The 20,706-nt window shown below is 57.7% G+C and overlaps 6 protein-coding genes across 6 annotated transcripts; 3 read left to right on the top strand and 3 right to left on the bottom strand.

Moving 5' to 3' along the window:
* Window positions 1-1,422: 1,422 nt before the first annotated feature.
* On the bottom strand, window positions 1,423-3,892 carry DCS_01704 (uncharacterized protein; the record flags this gene model as incomplete). Its single annotated transcript, XM_040799036.1, has 2 exons — window positions 1,423-3,806; window positions 3,859-3,892. 2 exons carry the CDS (start codon window positions 3,890-3,892, stop codon window positions 1,423-1,425), a joined length of 2,418 nt encoding a protein of 805 aa, XP_040659919.1.
* Window positions 3,893-5,740: 1,848 nt separating this feature from the next.
* On the top strand, window positions 5,741-6,184 carry DCS_01705 (uncharacterized protein; the record flags this gene model as incomplete). Its single annotated transcript, XM_040799037.1, has 1 exon — window positions 5,741-6,184. The coding sequence occupies one exon, from the start codon at window positions 5,741-5,743 to the stop codon at window positions 6,182-6,184; it is 444 nt and encodes a 147-aa protein (XP_040659920.1).
* A 1,375-nt stretch (window positions 6,185-7,559) lies between these two features.
* On the top strand, window positions 7,560-9,710 carry DCS_01706 (alkaline serine protease AorO; the record flags this gene model as incomplete). Its single annotated transcript, XM_040799038.1, has 4 exons — window positions 7,560-7,762; window positions 7,812-8,248; window positions 8,350-8,876; window positions 8,964-9,710. The coding sequence occupies 4 exons, from the start codon at window positions 7,560-7,562 to the stop codon at window positions 9,708-9,710; spliced, it is 1,914 nt and encodes a 637-aa protein (XP_040659921.1).
* A 2,333-nt stretch (window positions 9,711-12,043) lies between these two features.
* DCS_01707 (glycosyltransferase family 2 protein) lies at window positions 12,044-14,927 on the bottom strand (the record flags this gene model as incomplete). The annotated part of the gene is made up of 3 exons (XM_040799039.1): window positions 12,044-12,764; window positions 12,880-14,684; window positions 14,748-14,927. The coding sequence occupies 3 exons, from the start codon at window positions 14,925-14,927 to the stop codon at window positions 12,044-12,046; spliced, it is 2,706 nt and encodes a 901-aa protein (XP_040659922.1).
* A 32-nt stretch (window positions 14,928-14,959) lies between these two features.
* Window positions 14,960-15,259, bottom strand: DCS_01708 (uncharacterized protein; the record flags this gene model as incomplete). The annotated part of the gene is made up of 1 exon (XM_040799040.1): window positions 14,960-15,259. The coding sequence occupies one exon, from the start codon at window positions 15,257-15,259 to the stop codon at window positions 14,960-14,962; it is 300 nt and encodes a 99-aa protein (XP_040659923.1).
* A 3,701-nt stretch (window positions 15,260-18,960) lies between these two features.
* Window positions 18,961-20,499, top strand: DCS_01709 (uncharacterized protein; the record flags this gene model as incomplete). The annotated part of the gene is made up of 4 exons (XM_040799041.1): window positions 18,961-19,151; window positions 19,230-19,521; window positions 19,581-19,813; window positions 19,878-20,499. The coding sequence occupies 4 exons, from the start codon at window positions 18,961-18,963 to the stop codon at window positions 20,497-20,499; spliced, it is 1,338 nt and encodes a 445-aa protein (XP_040659924.1).
* Between the last annotated feature and the right edge of the window lie 207 nt (window positions 20,500-20,706).

Genomic DNA, 20,706 nt, shown 5'->3' on the forward strand with positions numbered 1-20,706 from the left:
CAACTCACCAACTACCGCTGCTGGATAAGATGTACATGCATGTAAGAACACGTACGGTACTTGAAAATATGTACAAGCACGGTGTTCGGAGTACTGAACATGCAATATACCCAGTATGTACTGAATATGCAGTATACGGAGTGTGATGAATATGTAGTATACAAAAGCATATGCAGTACGAGGTATATAATTGCACAGTACGTACAGTATACAACGATACAAACAAAGCCCCGTATACAGGATGTACAGTGTGTTCGGTATACACAATATGAACGGTATATAAAGTTTGAAGAGTTTGATGGTATCAATACCCCTGAGGGTACAGGGACCAAGATAGAAGTCATGACGCCTTCAACAAACTCCCCTTTGCGATATACCTGCAATACACCTATGCATACATATAGGGCGGCCAAGCATTAACGGCATCTTGTGCGCGAGGCACTCCGTGGATGGATGACACAGTACAAGTAGGTCAAAACCTCGATGAACGCCATATTAACACCAACTCCACTTTCGGGCATTATATGACGTCTGTTCTGAACACTCATGCAACGCATGCGCTAGAACTACATACTTAGCATTTCGTCCTTTGTGGATCTTGCCGATGTCATCCGTCCGCTACGAGGACCGCTCCTCTAGCACAACCCACCCCTTCAAAAGTTTGGCAAGCGCCCCAAGGCTCGTCTCGCATGCGAATGCCTCCTCCGTCCGGAGTACGCCGTGATACCGTGTAGGCGGTATTCTAATGCCTGCTGCTGATGCCATCTGCCACGTCATCTTCAGTGCTTTCAACGAGGGCACGAGTAACATCAGCATTTGCGCATCTGAGCGTGGGCATACACGTACCTAGATACCATACAAGTATGTCTGACATATGATGAGGATGTCTCACGTAGTCGCCGTCGAACAATCAAGCTCCTCCGCGCACTCGCCAGGTCACCAGCCGCCCCCTGCGGTCCGCCTTTGTTCGCAAAACTGCGGTATTACTCGGAATCTGTACGTACTTGGCACTCGTATGCTACTAGTATTCATGCGCGTGCACAAGTGCAAGTAGATGTCGGAAGTGTGCTTCAGCTTTTGCAAAGTATCTACCTTTACAGCAGCTGGGCAAGACCCTGGCCCATCTCGATCCATGCCCGCCAAACCGGCCCGCACGAGTGCTATTGATTCCTGCTCATCGTCGCATATCGTACAACCGTATCCTTGGGCGCCGATGCTTGACGTAGACAGCGTAGTTGTCGTCAGAGTGCATTGACTAGCCATGGAGCCAACACCGGTATGGTGTCGAGTCAACAAGAGAGCGTCTGGTCATGAATCCCACGGCTGAGCATGCCGGACGCTCCATCGTGGGCAATTTCTCCGTTTCCCGACCAATGCTGGTCGGGAATTACAGATTGCTCCAATCCTCTCCCTCGCACGCTTCTAGTTGGCCAGATTGCCGGCCCTGACGAGACTGCGAGCAGTCACAGCGTTGCCGGCGTTCCTGTCCCCAATCACTGCCACCTCTCCGGTACTCCCACTGCCAGCATTGAGATTTCCGTTGCCGCCATTCTGGTTGCCATTCTTTTGGTCGGCACTCTTGTTGTTATTCTGACCGTTCCCATTCTGGTTGACGCCCTGATTACCATTTTGGTTGTTGCCATTCTGGCTGTTGCCACTCTGGTTGACGTGCTTGTTTCCATTCTGGTTACCATTCTGGCTGGCGTTTTGGTTGCTGGCGTTTTGGTTTGCGTTCTGGTTACCGTTTTGCTTCATATTCGTGTTGCCATTCTGGTTGTTGCCATTCTGGTCAGCATTGTTGTTACCGTTCTGGTTGTTACTATTCTGGTTGGCGTTCTGGTTGTTGCCATTTTGGTTTGCGTTCTTGTTACCATTCTGATTGTTGGCGTTCTGGTTTCCACTCTGGTTTCCGTTCTGGTTACCGTTTTGCTTGATGTTTATGTTGCCATTCTGGTTGTTACCATTCTGGTTGGCGTTCTGGTTGTTGCCGATTTGGTTGTTCTTGTTGGTGTTCTGGTTTCCAATACGGTTACCGTTCTGATTACCATTTTGCTTGATATTCTTGTCATCATTCTGGTTGTTGCTGTTCTGGTTGGCGTTCTTGTTACCGTTCTGGTTGTTGCCATTCTGGTTGGCGTTCTTGTTGGCATTCTGGTTGCTGCCGTTTTGGTTGGCGTTCTTATTGGCATTGTGGTTGTTACCGTTCTGGTTGGCGTTCTTATTGCTACCTTGATTGTTACTGTTCTGGTTGGCGTTCTTGTTACCGTTCTGGTTGGCGTTCTGGTTGTTGGCATTTTGGTTGTTACCATTCTGAGTGCCTTTCTGGTTGGCGTTCTTGTTGGCGTTTTGGGTACCGTTCTGATCACCATCCTGGTTGGCTTTCTGGTTGTTGCCATTCTGGTTGGCGTTTTTGTTACCGTTCAGGTTATTGCCGTTTTGGTTACCTTTCTGATTGGCATTCTTATTGGCGTTCTGGTTGGCGTTCTGGTTGTTACCGTTTTGGTTTGCGTTCTGATTACCATTCTGGCTGGCATTCTTGTTGCCATTCTGGTTGTTACTGTTTTTGTTACCGTTCTGGTTGGCATTCTTGTTGGCATTATGATTACCGTTCCGGTTACCGTTCCGGTTACCTTTCTGGTTGTTGGCGTTCTGGTTGGTGTTCTTGTTGGCGATCTGATTACCGTTCTGGCTACCAGTCTGGCCGGCGTTCTGGTTGGCATTCTGAGTACCGTTGTTGGCGTTCTTGTTACTGTTCTGGTTCGCGTTCTGGTTGGTTTTCTGGTTGGTTTTCTGGTTGGTTTTCTGGTTGGTTTTCTGGTTGGTTTTCTGGTTGGTTTTCTGGTTGGTTTTCTGGTTGGCGTTCTGGTTGGCATTCTGGTCGACGTTCTTGTTACCGTTCTGATTGGTGTTCTGGTTGGCATTCTGGTTGACGTTCTTGTTACCGTTCTGATTGGTGTTCTGGTTGGCATTCTGGTTGACGTTCTTGTTACCGTTCTGATTGGTGTTCTGGTTGGCATCCTGGTTGACGTTCTTGTTACCGTTCTGATTGGTGTTCTGGTTGGCATTCTGGTTGACGTTCTTGTTACCGTTCTGATTGGTGTTCTGGTTGGCATCCTGGTTGACGTTCTTGTTACCGTTCTGATTGGTGTTCTGGTTGGTGTTCTTGTTACCGTTCTGGTTGGCATTCTTATTTTTATTTATGCCGCGGTTGCCGTTGCCGTTCCGGCCGTTCTTGTTACCGTTGCTGCTCTTCTTGGCGCCCTTCTTCTTTCTGCCGTTCCTGCTGGTATTCGTCCCTCTCACTCCACTGTTCTTCTTCCCGTTTCCTCCGGTTGCGGCTTGCCTATTTCCCTGTTCTTGCTGAGTTGCATTTCTGACTTGATCGCTTTTCACGGCAGCGTTTTGTGAGCCATTCCCAGTGCTGCCAGCTTGCGCACTATTTTCGCTGTTCTGGCCCTGCTGGGTTTCTGTACCTTTGCGGCCCTCTCCCCGATTCTTGGCATTTGCGCTCTTCTGGTTTGTCGTCTTTGCCAGTGTATTGCCTGTATTCTGCGTATTCTGCGTATTCTTGATGTTTGGAGCTGGAGTATTCTGAGCATCAACAAAGCCGCAGCCGGACTTTCCAGCTGCAAACTGAACGTCGACACCCGAGCACACGCCGGCACCTCCATTCAGCTGAGCGCAGCAGCCAGAAGCGCAGTCGGCATTACTTAGGCATTGACCGGTGATGAACTGCTTGCCCTGACCGTTGCCCACATTTTTGGCGCCGGCGGGGTCTGGCCCAGCAGCGTAGACGGAAAGGCACACTAACGAATTGGTCAGTCATGCAACATTCAGGTCCCGGAGAAGTAGACATACAAGCCAGGATAGAGATGAGAGAAGGGCGAACCATGCTGAAGTTGTACTCGGGAGAAGGTAGTTAAGGGGGGTCTTCAGCAGGGGCTACTGTGAATGTTTGGTGGCTCGCGTAGAACGAAGGACAGCAACGAGAGGATTGGGGATATTGGAGAAGAAAGAAATCGACACCTGGTCGTGGAACTATGTATTGGTGAGAAAGAAACGGAGAACTTGCTGCTCTGTTTACGATGGATCACGTATGCGGATGGCAAGGATACTTATAGACATGCGATGATGTCCATCCTCGCCTTCACTTCCGTTCTGCACCTGCCATCCCGGGATGGGTATGAGCCATGAGCTGGAAGATTGGATGGCTCCGTCTCCGAAACTTGGCTGTAGGCCTGGCTCCAAAGACGGCAGGGTTAGACGGCGGCTTCCTAGTCGCCGCTGCGCTGTGGTTGTGAAGCGTACACATCATGGGATGGCGGATGATCTGCGACGCTTCTCACGACAGCCGCCGTGGCGCGTAACAGGCTCTGAAACGATACCAGGATTGACGGTCATTGCACGGATTAGAGTATATGACGAGCTTCTCATAATGAAGGCCTCTGCTGGACTAGAAGCGAACTTGAATTAGCAATTCACCGCTTTGTGATTTCCACAGCGAATGAGCACTTGTTCAAATGAGAAGAGCCATGTGTGACGCATCGGTACACCGACGAGCGGTATCGCGTGAAGGAAAAAAGCTTCTGAATTGTCTTCTAGACGGAATCGTAGAACTGTTTCCCAAGGCTGCCTAATGTGTCTCCAGGCATGGTCAAGCAGCTGGACGGCACATTCATGGATACGTCCGCTGACGGAGCGTTTTGTATCTGACTCATGGCGTGGTGATCAATCCTAGCGCAGCCTCAACGTCATGCCAAAGCTCGACACAGGATGGAAAGAGAGCTGGAAAGGTCGACGATGAGTGGCATGTTGAGATGTAAATTCAGGCTCTCGGCGTAGGTCACGACGCAGACGGCGTTTCATCATCGTTACGCGGTTGCAGGTCGGGAAGAGTACATGGCCGGGACGTGATGGCTTGAGTGAATGGCACGATAGCCAAAACTAAATGGAACAAGCCCTGGCGAGAAGTTTGTACCTTCTTGCGCTCCGGCTTCGTGGTCGCCTTTACGGATGGGCATTCGTCGCTGTGGCTCTGCCGTGGTTGAGCGACTGCGACGATGTCGAAGCGGTGATCCCCTGTCCCGCCTGCACTCATGCCAATTCCCATCGGCTTTGGCCACCTACGACGGGCATGGGATCTGTCGTGAAATACGCCGTATGCGGGAGCAGGGGTCCTGGGCCAGATGCAGAGCTTAACTTGCTGCGTCAGACAGCGTCAGCATCGGTCTGTGCTGTCTGGATCAGGCATGGTCTCCGTGGAACGATACACGCGACGTGGAAAAAGGAAAAATCACCTACTGAGTTGGAAGCTTCGGTGCTCATGAGACTCGTGAGTATCGTGAGTATGACCAACATCTTCAATGATGCGAATATCGTGCATTGCGAGAGAGAAATGGCAGAAATGCGGTGAGAGAGCACGGATTGCCCCAACGGCAGTCACAACTCAGGAGGACCGGTGTACTTGCACATGTCCATGGATGAAGTAATTCCCTCGGCAGCTGCTTCGGTATCTCCTTCTCCGTCTACCTTGGTGTCTGTTTGCCGCACTGTGCCACGTACTTGCTGCACGGACTCTGCTGCTTCGGTATCTCCTTCCTTCTCCGTCTACTTACCTTGGTGTCTGTTTACCGCACTGTGCCACATACTTGCTGCACGTACTCTGCGAGGACTCGGTGCAGGCCCTTCGCCTTCAACATCCAACCCATCGTCCTCCGAACGAGACGGCGGCCCGCTGAAAATGGCCGGCTTCAAGCTCACGAAAGAGCATATAATCAATGTGTTTGCCCCCCTCGCCGAGACTACCAACACGAACGAACGCGAGAGGTTCTTCACCGACGCCCTCGTCAACGACGTCACCTGGACCATCGCCGGCAGTGCCCATTCCCTCGCGGGCACCCGCCATTCCATCGAGTCGCACGCCGACGCAACCTTTAAGCGGCTCGGCAATAAGCTGCGGGCACCCATCAAGTTCACCGTTACTCGCGTCATTGTCGATGCTGAGCCCGACACGGATGGCTGGTGGGCGACTGTCGAGACGGTCGGCGAGGCGACGAGGAAGAACGGGAAGCCGTACAACAACCAGTACGTCTGGCTGACGCGATGGAACGACGAGGGCAAGATCGCCGAGGTGAGGAGCTATTTCGACACCATGCTGTCGGAGGAGGTCTTGAGAGACGAGTGAGCCCCGAGGGCACCTACCAGGTCATGGTACATGTCACGTAGCTACTTGCTCGAGACAATTGCCTCTTGCTTACTCGCCCCCCGCCTCAGTCTCCCTCGCTCATCCTGCTCGCTCGTCCCCATTACTCGTGCAGGCATCGCGCCATTGTTCTCTAGAACCCTTTTCGTTTCATGTTGCCTCTGGTCGTCGCATCTTCTTCCGTCATCTTCAACACCTTGCCCGTTTCACGTTGTGCCCGCTTTCGTCCAGGTATCGTACCCTACCATGGTCCCCCGCCTTCGATTCCAGTGCACACTTTGGCTGCCGACTTATAATGGTCTCTGCCTCCATCAGAGGGGTCGGGGGAAGCTGGTTGTCATTTGTTGCCCCCGGCACGAAAATGCCGAATCGAAACCGAACCCAGCGACATCCGGCAGCCCGCTCAGGTCACAGAGTCTCGACTTCTCGTGCTTGCGAAATGCTCAAAGCACCCCAAGATGATTGCCCCAGGAGAGTCGGATCAAGTGACGGCACCCATTCGCATTGTCGGAATTGATGGCTCAACGGCAGCTGTCGAGCCGTGACCGTCCGTCTACTTGCCACATTGGGCAGGTTGCCTCGGGGTCGATGCCGAGTAACCGAGGGGAGGCAGCGGCCACATCCGCGCAACCGGTCGGTCCTGGCCATGGTGTTGGGAGGCTCTCTCTCGGACGTATCTGCGCTTGCACGAACCTGCTGTGGACGGAATGTCGTCCCTCGCACCGTGACATGGACGCCGTCACGATCCACGATCAGCCTCCATCATATTGGTCATGGCATTCTGCTGCCCGTCTGCACGCACCTCTCCGATACAAAGCAAGATTGTGAACTCTTGGGGTTCTGTTCACCTCCGGTGCGACTTGCAGAAAGGTCGTCACGGCTGAGGGGGTTCTTCCCAGTCGCCCCATCAACTCGGGGCTTGATCATCGGTCCATCGGACGAAGTAGTAGCTGAGAGCAGATTTAGGAAGGCGGTTGTGAACCTACCTAGATTGAACAACGCAGCCACAACGGCATCAATCGGTTCCTAAAACTACGGATCTCCCACATCGGTTCCCAGAGCATCTCTCGAGCTTCGAGTGAAGCCTAACTCGAGGTAGGAAGTTGGAGGAGCAAGAAGGAGAGGGGGGGGGGGGGGCACAAACCTTGGAAGCTCCAAGGCTGCTCCGTCGATTTTGCTCGATGGAGTACTTTATGGAGCGATGCAACGTGATGGGAGAATGAAAATGAGCATGGGATGCGATCAATAACATGCAGCGTCTGTGGTGTCGACTATATAAAGATGGCCATGTTCGTCAGGTTGGTCGTGGTCACCAGCAACAGCTCAACCAGCCAGAAGCTTCGCAGACAGCAGCACGATGAAGGGCAGTCTCATCCTCTTCAGCAGCCTCCTCACCGGGGCCATGGCCATGGCGGTGCCAGGGTACGTCGTCCACGAGAAGCGTGGCAATCACCCACGCTGGGTCAAGGGCAAGCCATTAGACGGCCATACCAAGATCCCAGTCCGCATCGCGCTGAAGCAACGTAACCTGGACAAAGGCATGGACTATCTGCTCGAGGTGTACGTTGGTGACGTCTCGTTCTCCGGTTCCGGTGTCTGACAGGTTCAGCTCTGACCCCGAGTCGCCCAAATATGGTCAGCACTACACCGCTGACGAGGTCGTCGAGCTGTTTGCGCCGGACGAGCAGTCCGTCCAGACGGTCAAAGACTGGCTCACATCGGCCGGCATTCCTGGCGGGACGATCCGCGTACCGAAGAGCAAGGCATGGGTGCACTTTGATGCCACTGTCGACCAGCTCGAGGACGTGTTGGGGACGCGATACCATGTCTACAACCACGTCGAGAGCCGCAACGAGCACGTCGGTGTCGATTCCTACCGCCTGCCCCGCGAGGTGGCCGAGCACGTCGAGTTTGTCACACCCGGCGTCGTCTTTGCGCCAAGGACGAGAGCTGTGGGGAAGCAGATGAAGCGTGAGGAAAAGTTGCCAAGAGCAAAAGTGCGACCGATGCCAGTCGAGTTGGCGCAGAAGCTACGATCCAATCCTGGTATGGTGATGTGTAACGATTCCCCTCGCTCACGCACCCCCTTTTGCGAATGCTGCCGCACTGCACTACGCTTCGCTTCGCTGACGCGGGTTTTTCGGAAGAGAGAACGGACGACTGCGGCAGGGCCATCACGCCGGCCTGCATCAAGGCCATGTACAACATCACTGATGGCAAGCTCGCGAGCGCGGGAAACCAGCTGGGCATTTTCGAGCTTGACGAGCAAAAGTACTCGCAGGAAGACCTCGACCAGTTCTACGGCGCGTATGCCTCGCACGTTCCTTCCGGCACTGGTCCCAAGGTCGACGGCATCGACGGCGGCACCGCGCCCGGCTCTCAGGACTCGGCCGGGGCCGAAGCGGACCTCGATTTCCAGATTGGCATCCCCATCGTGCACCCGCAGGGGACGATCCTGTTCCAGACGGTGGCGCAGAACAACGACATCTTCAACACGTTCCTCGACGCCGTCGACGGCTCGTACTGCACCAAGTCGGCGTATGGCGAGACGGGCGACGACCCCGACGTGGACGGCATCACGCCCGACGAGCAGTGCGGCGCCTTCGAGCCGGCCCACGTCATATCCTTTTCTTACGGCAGCGCCGAGGCCGACTACCCTACCTACTACCTACAGGTATGTAGCCACTCTCGACGGGTGTGCGGCGCGTGGGCGTTTGCGGAGAGGACGACGTGCGGTACGCTGACGGGGCGTGACCAACAGCGCCAGTGCGACGAATTCATGAAGCTGGGACTTCAAGGCACGACGCTCGTCATGTCAAGCGGAGACGATGGCGTCGCCCGACGCTCCGGCCCCTGCCTCGGCCCGAACGAGGACATCTTCGCGCCCGACACGGCGGCCAACTGCCCGTACATCACCGCCGTCGGCTCGACGACGCTGCCGGCCGGCTCCAAGGCGGGCGACGACGAGGTGGCGACGACGAGCTTCTCGTCCGGCGGCGGCTTCAGCAACATCTTCACGACGCCCGCGTACCAGAGGAAGGCGGTGTCGAGCTACTTTGACGAGCACGACCCCGGATACAAGCACTACAACACCAGCGACGGCAAGATCCCCGACGGCGGCGGCATCTACAACCGCGCGGGCCGCGGCTACCCCGACCTCGCGGCCGTCGGCGACAACGGCGCGTTCATCATCGGCGGCAGCCACCAGCTGGCCGGCGGCACCTCCATGTCGGGCCCGCTCGTGGCGGCCATGTTCACTCGCATCAACGACGAGCGCATCGCCGCCGGCAAGGGTCCCATCGGCTTCGCCAACCCCACCCTCTACCAGCACCCCGAGATGTTCCACGACATCACGACGGGCAACCAGGACAAGGGCGGGCCCGACGGCGACGGCGGAGCGAGCGCCTGCGGCAACAGCGGCTTCTCCGCTGTCCCGGGATGGGATCCCGTCACCGGACTGGGGACGCCCAACTACGCAGCCTTCCTCGACGTCTTTATGAGCATCTGATGGCGTCTCTGGACGAATCGGATTGGCTCGTCGTCGTGGTGTGCATGCCGACGTGCGTGTGCGGTGCCGTGTGATTGTGCGTCTGCACACCGTCATGCACCGTTGTACACTGTGTTGCTTGCCATACACTGTGTTGCTTTCCCTGCAATGTGGTCGAAGTGTGGGAGCAGGCCGACTGCAGCAGCTGCATCTAGGTGCACAGTTCACGCGTAGGTGTCGGTATAGGTGCAAGTAATTACAAACAAGTATTACAAGCAAGTTGTACTTACTTGCGTTGGTGAACTAGTTCTTGTACGGCATGGATGTGTGTGGGTTATACGAGAGTCACTTATCGCTTCTTGACTGCATATCATCCCCTGCTCTTCGTTGGTCCAAATGAGGGCCAAAGGGGGGGGGCGGGCACGGGAACGCCACCAAAGGCCCCACAGAAGGTAAGCTGGAACCTCATCGAATGAGAGGGAATCCCAAAGGAGGAAAGCATCCGATCGGAAAGTACCGAGCGATACAGAATACCCGTGCAGTACAAGCCCAATGTCCACTATTTGTAGCCACTTCCAAGTACACCTTCATCGATCCTTACTAGCATGTACTTGCGCCCACCGCCACACCAATTGCACGGCGCAGAGTTGATGACAGGTATCTCGGAAGCGTCAAGCTCAACTTTTCCAAAGCTTTTCGGCCGCCAAGCACCACACCAAGGGAACCTTCATCATTGTTAGCAGCATCTAGGGCAGCCGGGTAATGGAACTAGATCCCACGCTACCGATGGCACCTCTTACGATCCGAGAGCCGCTTGCGCGTCCGGAGTACGACGACGAGAGCTGCACACGTTGCCAAGACGTTCGAGTCCCTCCACGTGGCCACACACCCACTTCCCAACTCCCGGCACAAGCGCAGAGCGAAGTGAAAGGGGATGCGTACCGATGCATGTACGCTCCATATACGCCAAAAGAGCAATATGGTTACGACGAACGCATGCTCCCACTACCGTACAGCATGTATATAATAAGTAGGATGCATGCACGTGCGTGCTCCTAGATCCCGGTACCGCCATACCTTTACCACACCTCCAAACTGACCTCGTTCGTCCCGAGCATGTAAAACTCACGGAGCGGAGAGAAAGCAAGTACTTTCCATCAAAAGAGCGTCATTGTCATCCCTACTACCAACCATCGACTCCACGCCGGCCAGCCAGTGCGCACCGGTCGCCTGCCGACGCCTATCGGTATTGTTGCCACAGACACGCGCTCTTCCGAACGGCCACTGGACGCTCGACGAAATGAAGGCGAATGTGAGTCTTTGTCGATTGATCCCCATCCATGGACCCCCCTGCCAACACCGATCCGATAGATCTTCTCCCTCGTCGCCCTCATCGCCGTGGGCGCCTTCGCACTTCCCACGGCCAAGGTTGACGACGAACTCGACGCGTCGATGCCCTTTTTCTGTCCCGACTCGATTGACGAATTTTGCCACCAAGCAAGCATCAGGCTTGGCTGCACGCACGACGGCGACTTTCGATCGCATGCCCAGGATTTGTGCGGTTCATGTCACTGCATCCTCTGGTGACCCTGGGGTGACAGATGCATGAGTCATGGCGACGGTTGCCGTGCAGGTACTTGGATGTACCCACTCGACACGTGCGTCGGTGGAAGGAGAGAGTCACGTGACCCCTGATCCGTCGTTGACCTGAGGACGGGTCCCTGAACCTGTGCGGAGCGCTTCGTACGGAGTATTTCGGAGCAAAAGTAATACTCCGTACTCCGTACATGTCTCAGTATTTATATACGGTACATACGACTTGTATGTATCCCACCCACTAATAGCTGTCAACTGGCAGTCGGTGGAGCAAACATGAGTACCTACTTAGTAGGTACTTGGGTTGGACCTCGTCATTGTGCCGGGAGATATTACCCGAGGAGACACATCCAAGGAGGCACCCAAGCAGGCGCCCAAGGAGGCACCAGGCAAGTACATGCGCAGGCAGTAACAGGTAGTTGCTTGGATATTTGTTAGCAGAGCGAAACTTGACGACAATTAGCCTTGTATATACACAATGAACCTCGCACAAATTTCGTTCCCGCTTCACGTAAATACGCCATCATCGTAGACCGGTCCCAACGCGCGGCACGACAACTGATGCCCGAGATTTCCTAAAAGTAACCGTCCTTGCCGCCTATCCTTCGTCCTATATGCAGCACGCCGGCACCCGGCATCGGCGCAGCCATCCGTGCTGGCGACGGCCGCTCCCGCCGCTGCGCGCGTCACTTCTCTCGAGGCCCGTGGATGCGGTCGGGAAAGCGCAGAAAAGCAAATGCATCAAGCAGAACCCGCTGCTAGACGCCCCTGAACATACGCACGATGAGGAACCAGACGGCCCCGAGGAACTTGAAACCACTGAGGACGGCGACGCTCCAGAGCACGATGGTGAGGTAAATGTTGGAACGGTCGAGCTGGTCCTTCTCCTGGTTCCCGCTCGACGGCGTGATCTTCTCCAGGCCTGCCGTGCTCAGCACGACGGCGGCGAGGGCAAAGTTGGTGATCATCCAGATGAGCACGACGCCCGTCCGGACACCTCGGTAGTAGTCCATCTGCTTCTCCTGCAGCTGCGCCGGCGACGGCGTCGTCTTGACCGCCTTGAACTTGGTGCTGAAGACGGCCACCTCGCGCTGGTACTGCGCGTTGAGGTCGCCCTCGTCCGGCAGGTCCGTCTTGCCCTGCCCGTCCTTTGTGTTGACCGAGGGCAGCTTGTCGACCTGGTCGTCGCCCTTGGTGCCCCACGAGACGTCGTGCGTGTTGCAGAAGGCGTATACGTTGAGCACGTTGGTGTACGTCGGCGACAGGAGCATGTACTGGACGAACGAGGTGATCATGTGCCACGGGTCGAACATGAGCAGCGAGGCGATGGTCCATATGCCAAACGTCGACATGACCGAGATGATGAGCGTGTAGAAGACGGGATTCGTAAAGAGCTGGCTGATGGAGAAGCCGTCGGCGTCGTTGACGTCGGCGATGATGGCCTTGACGGCGATGAAGACGGCCGCGAACAAGAGGTATCTGCGACGACGGTCAGCCACGGCGCGCAACGATCGGGAGAAGGGGAGCGGAGGGGAGCGGAGAAGAGCGGAAGGGAGTGGAAGGGGGCGGGGGTGGGGGCGGGGGAGGAGCGTACATCATGATGATGGCCCAGAACCAGACCATGGCCGAGTAGAGCTTGCCCGAACCGGCCGGCCGGTTGCCCATGGCCAGGACGAAGCAGGTGATGAGGCAGACACCGTAGAGCCAGGTGAAGACGACGCCGAGGATCTTGCCGACGTTGCCGAGCAGGTCCTCGTTGCCGAGGCTCGTGGTGAGGATCTTGAAGACGAGGAAGAAGTTTCCGATGGCGAACCAGGCAAAGATCATGTTGACCGTGTTGAAGACGAACTCGACGAAGAAGGCGAGCTTGCGGAAGACGGAGTGGTCGGAGCGGAAGAACTCGTGAAAGTGGGCGATGGCGTAGATGGCGGCGAAGAAGGAGCCGTTGAGCCAGCGGCGCCGCTGCAGAACGAGCTCCGTCACCGTGTCCGGCACGTCCGTCTCGCCGTTGGCCGACTTGACGTACTGCAGCAGCCAGTGGCAGTTGCGCTTGGTGACGAGCTCGAAGCAGAGGATGCGGTCCTCGGCGAGGTACATGTTGGACTCGAACAGGCCAGCGGTGCTGCCGCCGTGCAGCGTCTCGCCGAGAAAGTACTTTTCGAGCGGCCCCTTGCCGTTCTTGTCGTTTTGCAGGGCCACGTAGCGGTAGGCCGAGAAGGCGCCGGGAAGGACCGAGATGAAGCCAAAGGCCGACTCGAGCGGCTTGTCGAGGATGTTGCTCATCTTGTACTCGAAGTTTTGCGTCGCCACGAGCGGGTTCAGCAGGTTCTTGCCGCCGCGGCCGAGCATGGCCTTGATCTCGCCGCAGGCGCCGCCGCACATGGGCTCGAGGTCGAAGGCCTTCCACAGATGATAGATGGAGCTGCCGCCGGGCCGGGTGCCGGCGTCGAGGAGGACGCAGATGTTGGGGTCGAGGACGCGGCCAAAGGCCTGGAAGAACCAGCGGTGCGAGTTGATCTTCTTCTGGTTCTTCTCCTTGAGGCAAAAGACCATCTGCACCGGCTGGCGGCGGTGGACGAGGCCGACGATGTCGTTCTTGAGCGTCAGGTGCGTCTGCGTCGTGTACTCGTAGATGTGGGCCGTCACGTCCTTGTTGTTGACCTGCTGCTTCGCGATGCCCTCCTGGTAGACGCCCATGCCGGAGAGGACGGCCTTGGTGCGGGGGTTGATCTTGGCGCGGCCGTCGCTGACGACGCAGACGACAATCTTCTTCCAGGCGTCCTTGCCCCACGTCTTGCTGTTGGGCCGGTTGCACATGTACTCGATGTTCTTGAAGACGCCGATGAGGGTGCGGGCGAAGAGGACGTCGTCCTCGTTGTACATGGTGACGACGATGAAGAGCTCCGTGTGGCGCGACTTGCTGAAGAGCTTCTGGCGGAGGGTGAAGTTTTCGTTGTAAAAGTCGGACGGGTCGCAGGTGGCGGCCGTGTAGCGCATGTGGGTGAACTCGTCGCGCTCGCCGTGCGGGTTCTGCTGCAGCATGACGGGCGGGACGGGGCAGTCGAGGACGAGGTTGCCGCGGTAGAGCAGCACCTGCTTGACCGTCTTCCACCGCTGGAGGCCGGGGCCGGGGGGCGGCTGCTGCGGCTGCTGCTGCTGGTCCTGGAAGGACTCATCGTAGCCCGACGGATGCTGGTCGAGCATCGGCCGCTGGTCGTCGACGTCGTAGCCGTTCGGATCCTGGCCGTGCTGGTCAAAGTAGGTCGGGTCCTCGTTGGGCGCGTGGTTGGGGTACGACGGATGCCTGCCGCCGTACTGATCGTGCGCCATCTCGGGGTTGACCGAGGCGTCGCCGTGGCCGTAGCCGTGGCCGCCGTAGGACATGGTCTCGATCGAGTGCTGCTCCGCGTCAGCGCGCCCGTCAGCGCCCGGGCTCGGGTCGTCCGAGGGGCATGCACGTACCGCCGCGTTGAGGTTCAGGTGGTCGCTGGGCGTGCCAAACCGCTGGTGCTGGCCGTTTGGATCACTCGCGAGGTGCTGCTGCTGGCCGTACTGCCCGGGGTTGTCCTCGAGCTGGTAGCCCTGCTGCGGAGGGTGGCCCTGGGAGCCACCGGGGTACTGGGCGCCCCGATGGGGATCCATCGGGTCGTTGTAGTAGTCGTCTGGCGAGGGCGTTAGCGGCGAGCGAGGAGCGAGGCAGGCCGGCGGAGGCGTGAGAAAGCATCGAGAGCAAGGGGAGCGAGGGCAGCGAGGGTAGCGAGGGCAGCGAGGGGAGAGAGGGGAGAGAGGGCAGCGAGGGGAGCAGACGGGCACTCCGAGGAGGACGCAGCGGCATGAACAGGAGGGACGGCGTTGGGAGGGATGGGGGGAGCAGGACAAGCGTGCCGATGGCCACGCAAACGGCAGGCAACGAGCTGGCGGATGGGGTGGCGACGCGGGAGCGACGACGACTTGCCTATTCGATTGTACGACATTGTGCGGGCGGTAATCCGAGGCGGCTACCGCTCCTCGGTGTCGGGCGAGCGCGAGAGGATGAGGGGTGGCTCGGTCGCCAGAGGCGATGGGCGGTCGGGAAGCAATCGTCAGGGTCGAGGACGAACGAGCACCTTGGGTCGGTCCTGGTTCGGTCCTCCTGGCGCTTGCACGAGTTTCGAAAGGGCGCAGGCCGCGAGCTGGCCGGTCGTGTCGTGTCGGGGGGGGTCGTTGCGCAGGCACGAGATGGGAGGCTCGAGACGGTGCCGTACGATGGGCTCGCGCTGACCTGTCGCTGTACTTAACGAGCACGAGGGGAGACGTTTCGTGGGAGGTTGGGGATCGTTGGGAGCAGCACGGTGACGAAGGAAGAGTCCCGGCTGACTCGTGCGGAACGAAGAGAGCCGTAGGTGGGGGCAGGCGAGCCGGTGCAGCGGCCATTGGGCCGTTGGGGGGCATGATTCCAGGGACTCGCCGCGCGTTTCAGAGGCTGCTCGCCGACGGTTGGTGGTGCCGCAGGCTCGCCCGCAGCACTGCCATGGGCCATGAGCAGGCCGCCCGCGGCGGCGCGTGCAAGCAGGTACTCGGCGGTACGGCTGACAGAGGCGGGCCCGCCAGCAACTTTGGGTACCAAGCAGGTACCCGGGACCTGCAGCTGCCGCTCACTACGCCACCCGCAAGCACTGCAGTGCAGCGCTCTGCGAGTGCTAGGTTGGTACCACTGTAGTACAGTACTGTAAGTACCTAGTACCAAGGTAGGGGTACTCAGTACAGGTGACCCCCCCCCGGGTATGACGACGGTATTACCGCACCATCTTGGTACCCAGGATGACGAGGGACGGAATGCGGATAAGGGGGTACTATCTTGGTCGCAGCTCGTATCGCCTAGCACGACATACGTAATGCGCATAGCCTTCCGGCTCGAGCCGGGGAACGGCTCGTGACTGGCAAAGGTTTACCTGCTACGTAGGGGCCACGGCAGTTGAAAGCGCGCTGGCACAAGGAACTGGAGCACCACCAAGGTCGCAACGTGGACGCGCTCGTCAACCTTGCATGCATCGTGCATGCTCGTGCATGCATGCCATCGGTGGGCGGCGCGCGGCCAACTGGCAACAGGGCAAACGCCATGGCGACGAACCTAATGCTCGCGCCACAGCGCATCGCCAGCCTCCCCCAAGTACGTGCGTGCACAGGTGCAGCACACGTCCCGACTCGGCGATGCTCTCGTGCCGGGCACCACAGGTCCACAGCTACGGGGTGCAAGCCCTTACTTTGGTAGGTACTTTAAGTACGGTACGTGTGCAGTCCCTGGGCACCAATCCCGGCCTACCTAGTAGTCAGTCGACTGTCCGCCCCACGCCTCGTACGCGCAGCGTCGACGACACAGGGACCTTGACTGACTGCTCGTCGGATTTTTCTTTTTCGCCTCGCTCGTTTCGGCGCAAGAAACCGCAGGAAAACGCAAAAGTTTACGCATGCCGCGGAACATGGCGCCTGCAGTCGAGTCTCATTCTGCGGCGATGGATGCATGCGTTTCCATCAAGGCCAGCGTAGCATGAAGAATGGTGGGCTTTGTTGCGTGCTGTACTCCGTAGCGAGTACTCGTGCACACCTTGAATCAATCAATCATCCGATTAATGGAGGGAGCTGGGGAGCCTGGGCCGTCGTAGCCTCCGCTGGCCTTGGCCCGCAGCTGATTTAGCCTTGCGCTTGTTCTTTCCAGGGCAGATTTCGGAACTCTGACGCCATTACCTTGGTGCCTAGCACCTAACCACCGTGCGGTATGGAGTATGGATAGTGCTGTTGGCACCTAATAATACCCGCCAGCCACGATGGCAATACCTAGTACCTAGGTAGGTACCTAAGGTAGGTAGGTACTACAGTGTACCTACCTGTACAATTTATTACGTAGGCTCCCCAGCGCAGAGATACCTAATCCCAGCCTTCATGATTGGGCCACGCGCCGGACGAACCGCTGGGAGGAGCCTCATCGGATGGCAGCACCAAGTCCAGGTGCCTGGCCGGCGGCAAGAAAACGAGACAGGCCCAAGGCGTCGCGTTCATGGTGTGCATCTACCGTTTCTACGGAGCGGATCATGATGAATCAAACGACACATCTGAGAACAAAAAACATGCCCATTAGAATTGTTCATCCGAACGCGCTGCGCAGGTGACCGGTAATTATTACCTCGGCGCTTCGGGGGAATGCTCCTGGTAATAATACCCTTGGCAGGAGAACGGCGCATTTAGGGCGTTTTATTGTTCCAATGTCAAGGCGAGCGGCACAATGACTATCGCCATGCTGTGGTGTCCGGAGTACCTGCACGGTAATAGGTAAGTATTTCTCGTCCTTTTTCCCTGCGTAGCATTCCCTTTGACACTACAGTACTTGTGGTGGACTCATCGAGGACTCCCTCGTACATGCACCGAGGTAGTCTGTAGGAGCAAGGAAGATGTCAACATGCACATGCACATGTACCTGTGCGCCGCATTGCACCCCGAGCTTGCACACATTCTACCCCGTTGTACCAAGCGACATGCATTCCAGTGCACATCACCTTCATTCAATTGCCGACCGGACGTGCATGCAGCGATTCATCCCCGGCACGACCAATCCTTTTCCTCTTGGCAATCAAATGGCAGGCCAACGGTGGTTGCCAGGTAGTTGTCGCCTAACTGTTCAATGCTGACGGACGTTTCAATAATAAGAGGCTGAGGAGGTCGGGAGTCGGGCCGCTAGGATAGTGCTGCTACGCTACGGAGGAATACAGTCATGAAGTGTTGATAATGCTCCCGGAACGAGAGAACACTGGTACCACAGAATACAGTAAATACTAAAGTACAGTACGTAAGCACAGTATTAACTAGGTACTAGGTACCTGCTGGTATGCAACTACAGTACTAGGTACTAGGTACCTGCTGGTATGCAACTACAGTACTAGGTACTAGGTACTAGGTACCTAGTAACTAGCACGGAGAGCACCCAAGTACGCACAAGTACTGTAATTAATGCCAGGTTTGTGCCAGGTTAGCACCACGCCGCTGCAATCAATTGTACTTGTACTCCGCACAGAGTACGGAGTATTAAGTAGGTGTACATGTACAGCACATGTAGGGGTACTTGTACAACCAAGTAAGCACTTACAGTACACTTGCTAACATGTGCCCTCATCCTCGTGGATACATGGGTGTACGGAACATGACCAAAAGCAAGTGCATGTACGGAGCACGTCAACGGAGTACTTGTACCGGACGGAGCACAAAGGAGCAGCACCAAAGGTAAATGTACTCAATACCTGCATATGTGCTCCGTCAACCTACAAGTACAGCACCAGCACACCTACAAGTAAGTACTTGCATGTGCAGAGTAAGTATGGGATACCTAGGTCCTGCGTGTGCACTGTACATGCACTTACTTACACCTACTTAGCTACCTGGTACCAAGTACTAATTGCGGGGCAATTGTCATCGGCGGCTTGGTCAACCACAGCCATCGCCGGCGCAGTCACGATACGAGAGATTCGTGACGCACAGCCCCCATCCCATCACGTACATGCCATGACTTCGATGGCCGCTCCAGCGATGGCTTCGTCAAAATCTACACCATCGTTATAATACCTTTGTTCCTCTCTTCCTCGCCAACGACTGGTGGCGAGCCGGCCTCGAACGGCGGGTTCGTCTGGCCTGCTGCCCGTTGCTCGAAATGGCTCGCTTCGTCGACCTCGAGGAGAGCGGTGACGATGAAGCTTTGGGCGAGGACCATGTGCAGAGGGAACTTCAGATACGGGCTGCGACCGGCGGCACGGCTTCGTGCGCCATGGTCAACCCTGACGAGACTCCGGGACGGCCACCGACCATCTCCAACGTCATCACCGAGGCCTTTTCCTGCTATCCGTGCGTCGAAGCCTCCGTCCCGCATCGTCTCTGCTCTTCCCGGTTGTTCCTGCGGCTAATGCCAAGTGCGGCGCGCAGCATCGTCATCGCCATCGTCTCGTCCATCGACCTCACCACCCTCGACGCGTTGGCTCGCACCTCGCGTGCCATTCACAACGGCCTCGTGCAGTTCCACGACATCCTGCTCGCCTCGACGCTACGCTGCTCCAACGACAGCGTCCCCGTCGACGGCGACCAGGTTCTGCGGTACCGAGCTCGCGCGAGCAGCTGGCGCCACATGGAGGATGGCCACGGCCACCGCGGCAAGTACGGGAGCTGCGCCCGGGACATGGTGGACGAATGTCGCCGGTGCGGCCACGTCGTCTGCAGGGTGGGTGCCGTCATTCCGCCCCAGACGAATGCCACGGCATGACCTGACGGCCCGTGCAGAACTGCGCCATGAAGGCGCCGGCGCCCGTCGCGCTTCGTGAGCGGCACCGCCGACTCTGCGTCGCGTGCTCGCGCGCGCCCATCCCTCAGCTCCTCCATCCACCCCTGGACGCGGGCACCTCCGTCTCCTCCGAGGCGGTCCGGCGCGCCATCTGCCGGTGCGACTCCGCAGGCGTCTGGCTCTGCCTTGCCTGCGGTCGCAACATTCGCGGCGCCGACCACGAGTACCAACGGTGCGGCTCACCCCATCGAGGCCACTCGCCGACCGTGTCGAGGGCGTGGCTGACGACGGAGCAGCATATGGCGCTGGAGAAACCAGTACGGCGAAGCTCTCGGCGGCTTGGGCACCGGCATCGGCGACGGCGACCGGGGCGTCATCTGCGGCCGCGAGCAGAACTGCCTCGCCGCCCGGGACCTCGAGCAGGAGATTGACTGCGACGCCGAGGACGTGCGCGACACCGGCCACGCGCCGTGGCACGCCGAGCTCCCATCGCCGGCTTCCCCGGCGACGACGTCCTCGATGGCTTCCGCCGGCACCCACGGGTCTCCGTTTGGCGCCAACACGCCCATCACGTCGCTCATGGACGAGTTCCGACACGAGAACGAGCGTACGCCGTCGCCGCAGCACGGCCCGGGATATGAGCGCCACGAGATTGAGGGGATCGGCGGGAGGGTGAAGCGCAAGCTCGTGCGCATCGTGCGCGTCGGTGCCTGCGTGCCCGAGAGGATCGACGAGCAGGGCTGCGGCGGCGACGGTGTGCTCGCGGCGGAGACGACGGGCATCGCTCGAAGCTGGTGCGGGTGGTGCTGGAGGGTCATTCCGGGCAGAAAGGACATTGACGGCGGGGAGGAGTCCTGCGGCGGCGGCGGCGGCGGCGGAAGCCCTCTCGGTGACCCCAGCCACGCTGGCTGTCGTTGAGGAGCGCAGACCCGTTCGAAAGGCAAAAGGTATAAAACGTTCAGCGGGGCCATGTTCAATGCCATCAAAGGCGTATTTCATATCGGTGTTTGGTCATTGTGCGGCGAGCCCCTCGACGTGGGAGTGTGCCGTGGCTCAAAATATGCAGTATTGCTACACGTGGGCCGCTTTCCTCCCGCCCGAAACAGGCGGCACGGCCCATGATGC

This window comes from Drechmeria coniospora, chromosome 01 (genome assembly GCF_001625195.1).
Source record: "Drechmeria coniospora strain ARSEF 6962 chromosome 01, whole genome shotgun sequence".
Lineage (NCBI taxonomy): Eukaryota > Fungi > Ascomycota > Sordariomycetes > Hypocreales > Ophiocordycipitaceae > Drechmeria > Drechmeria coniospora.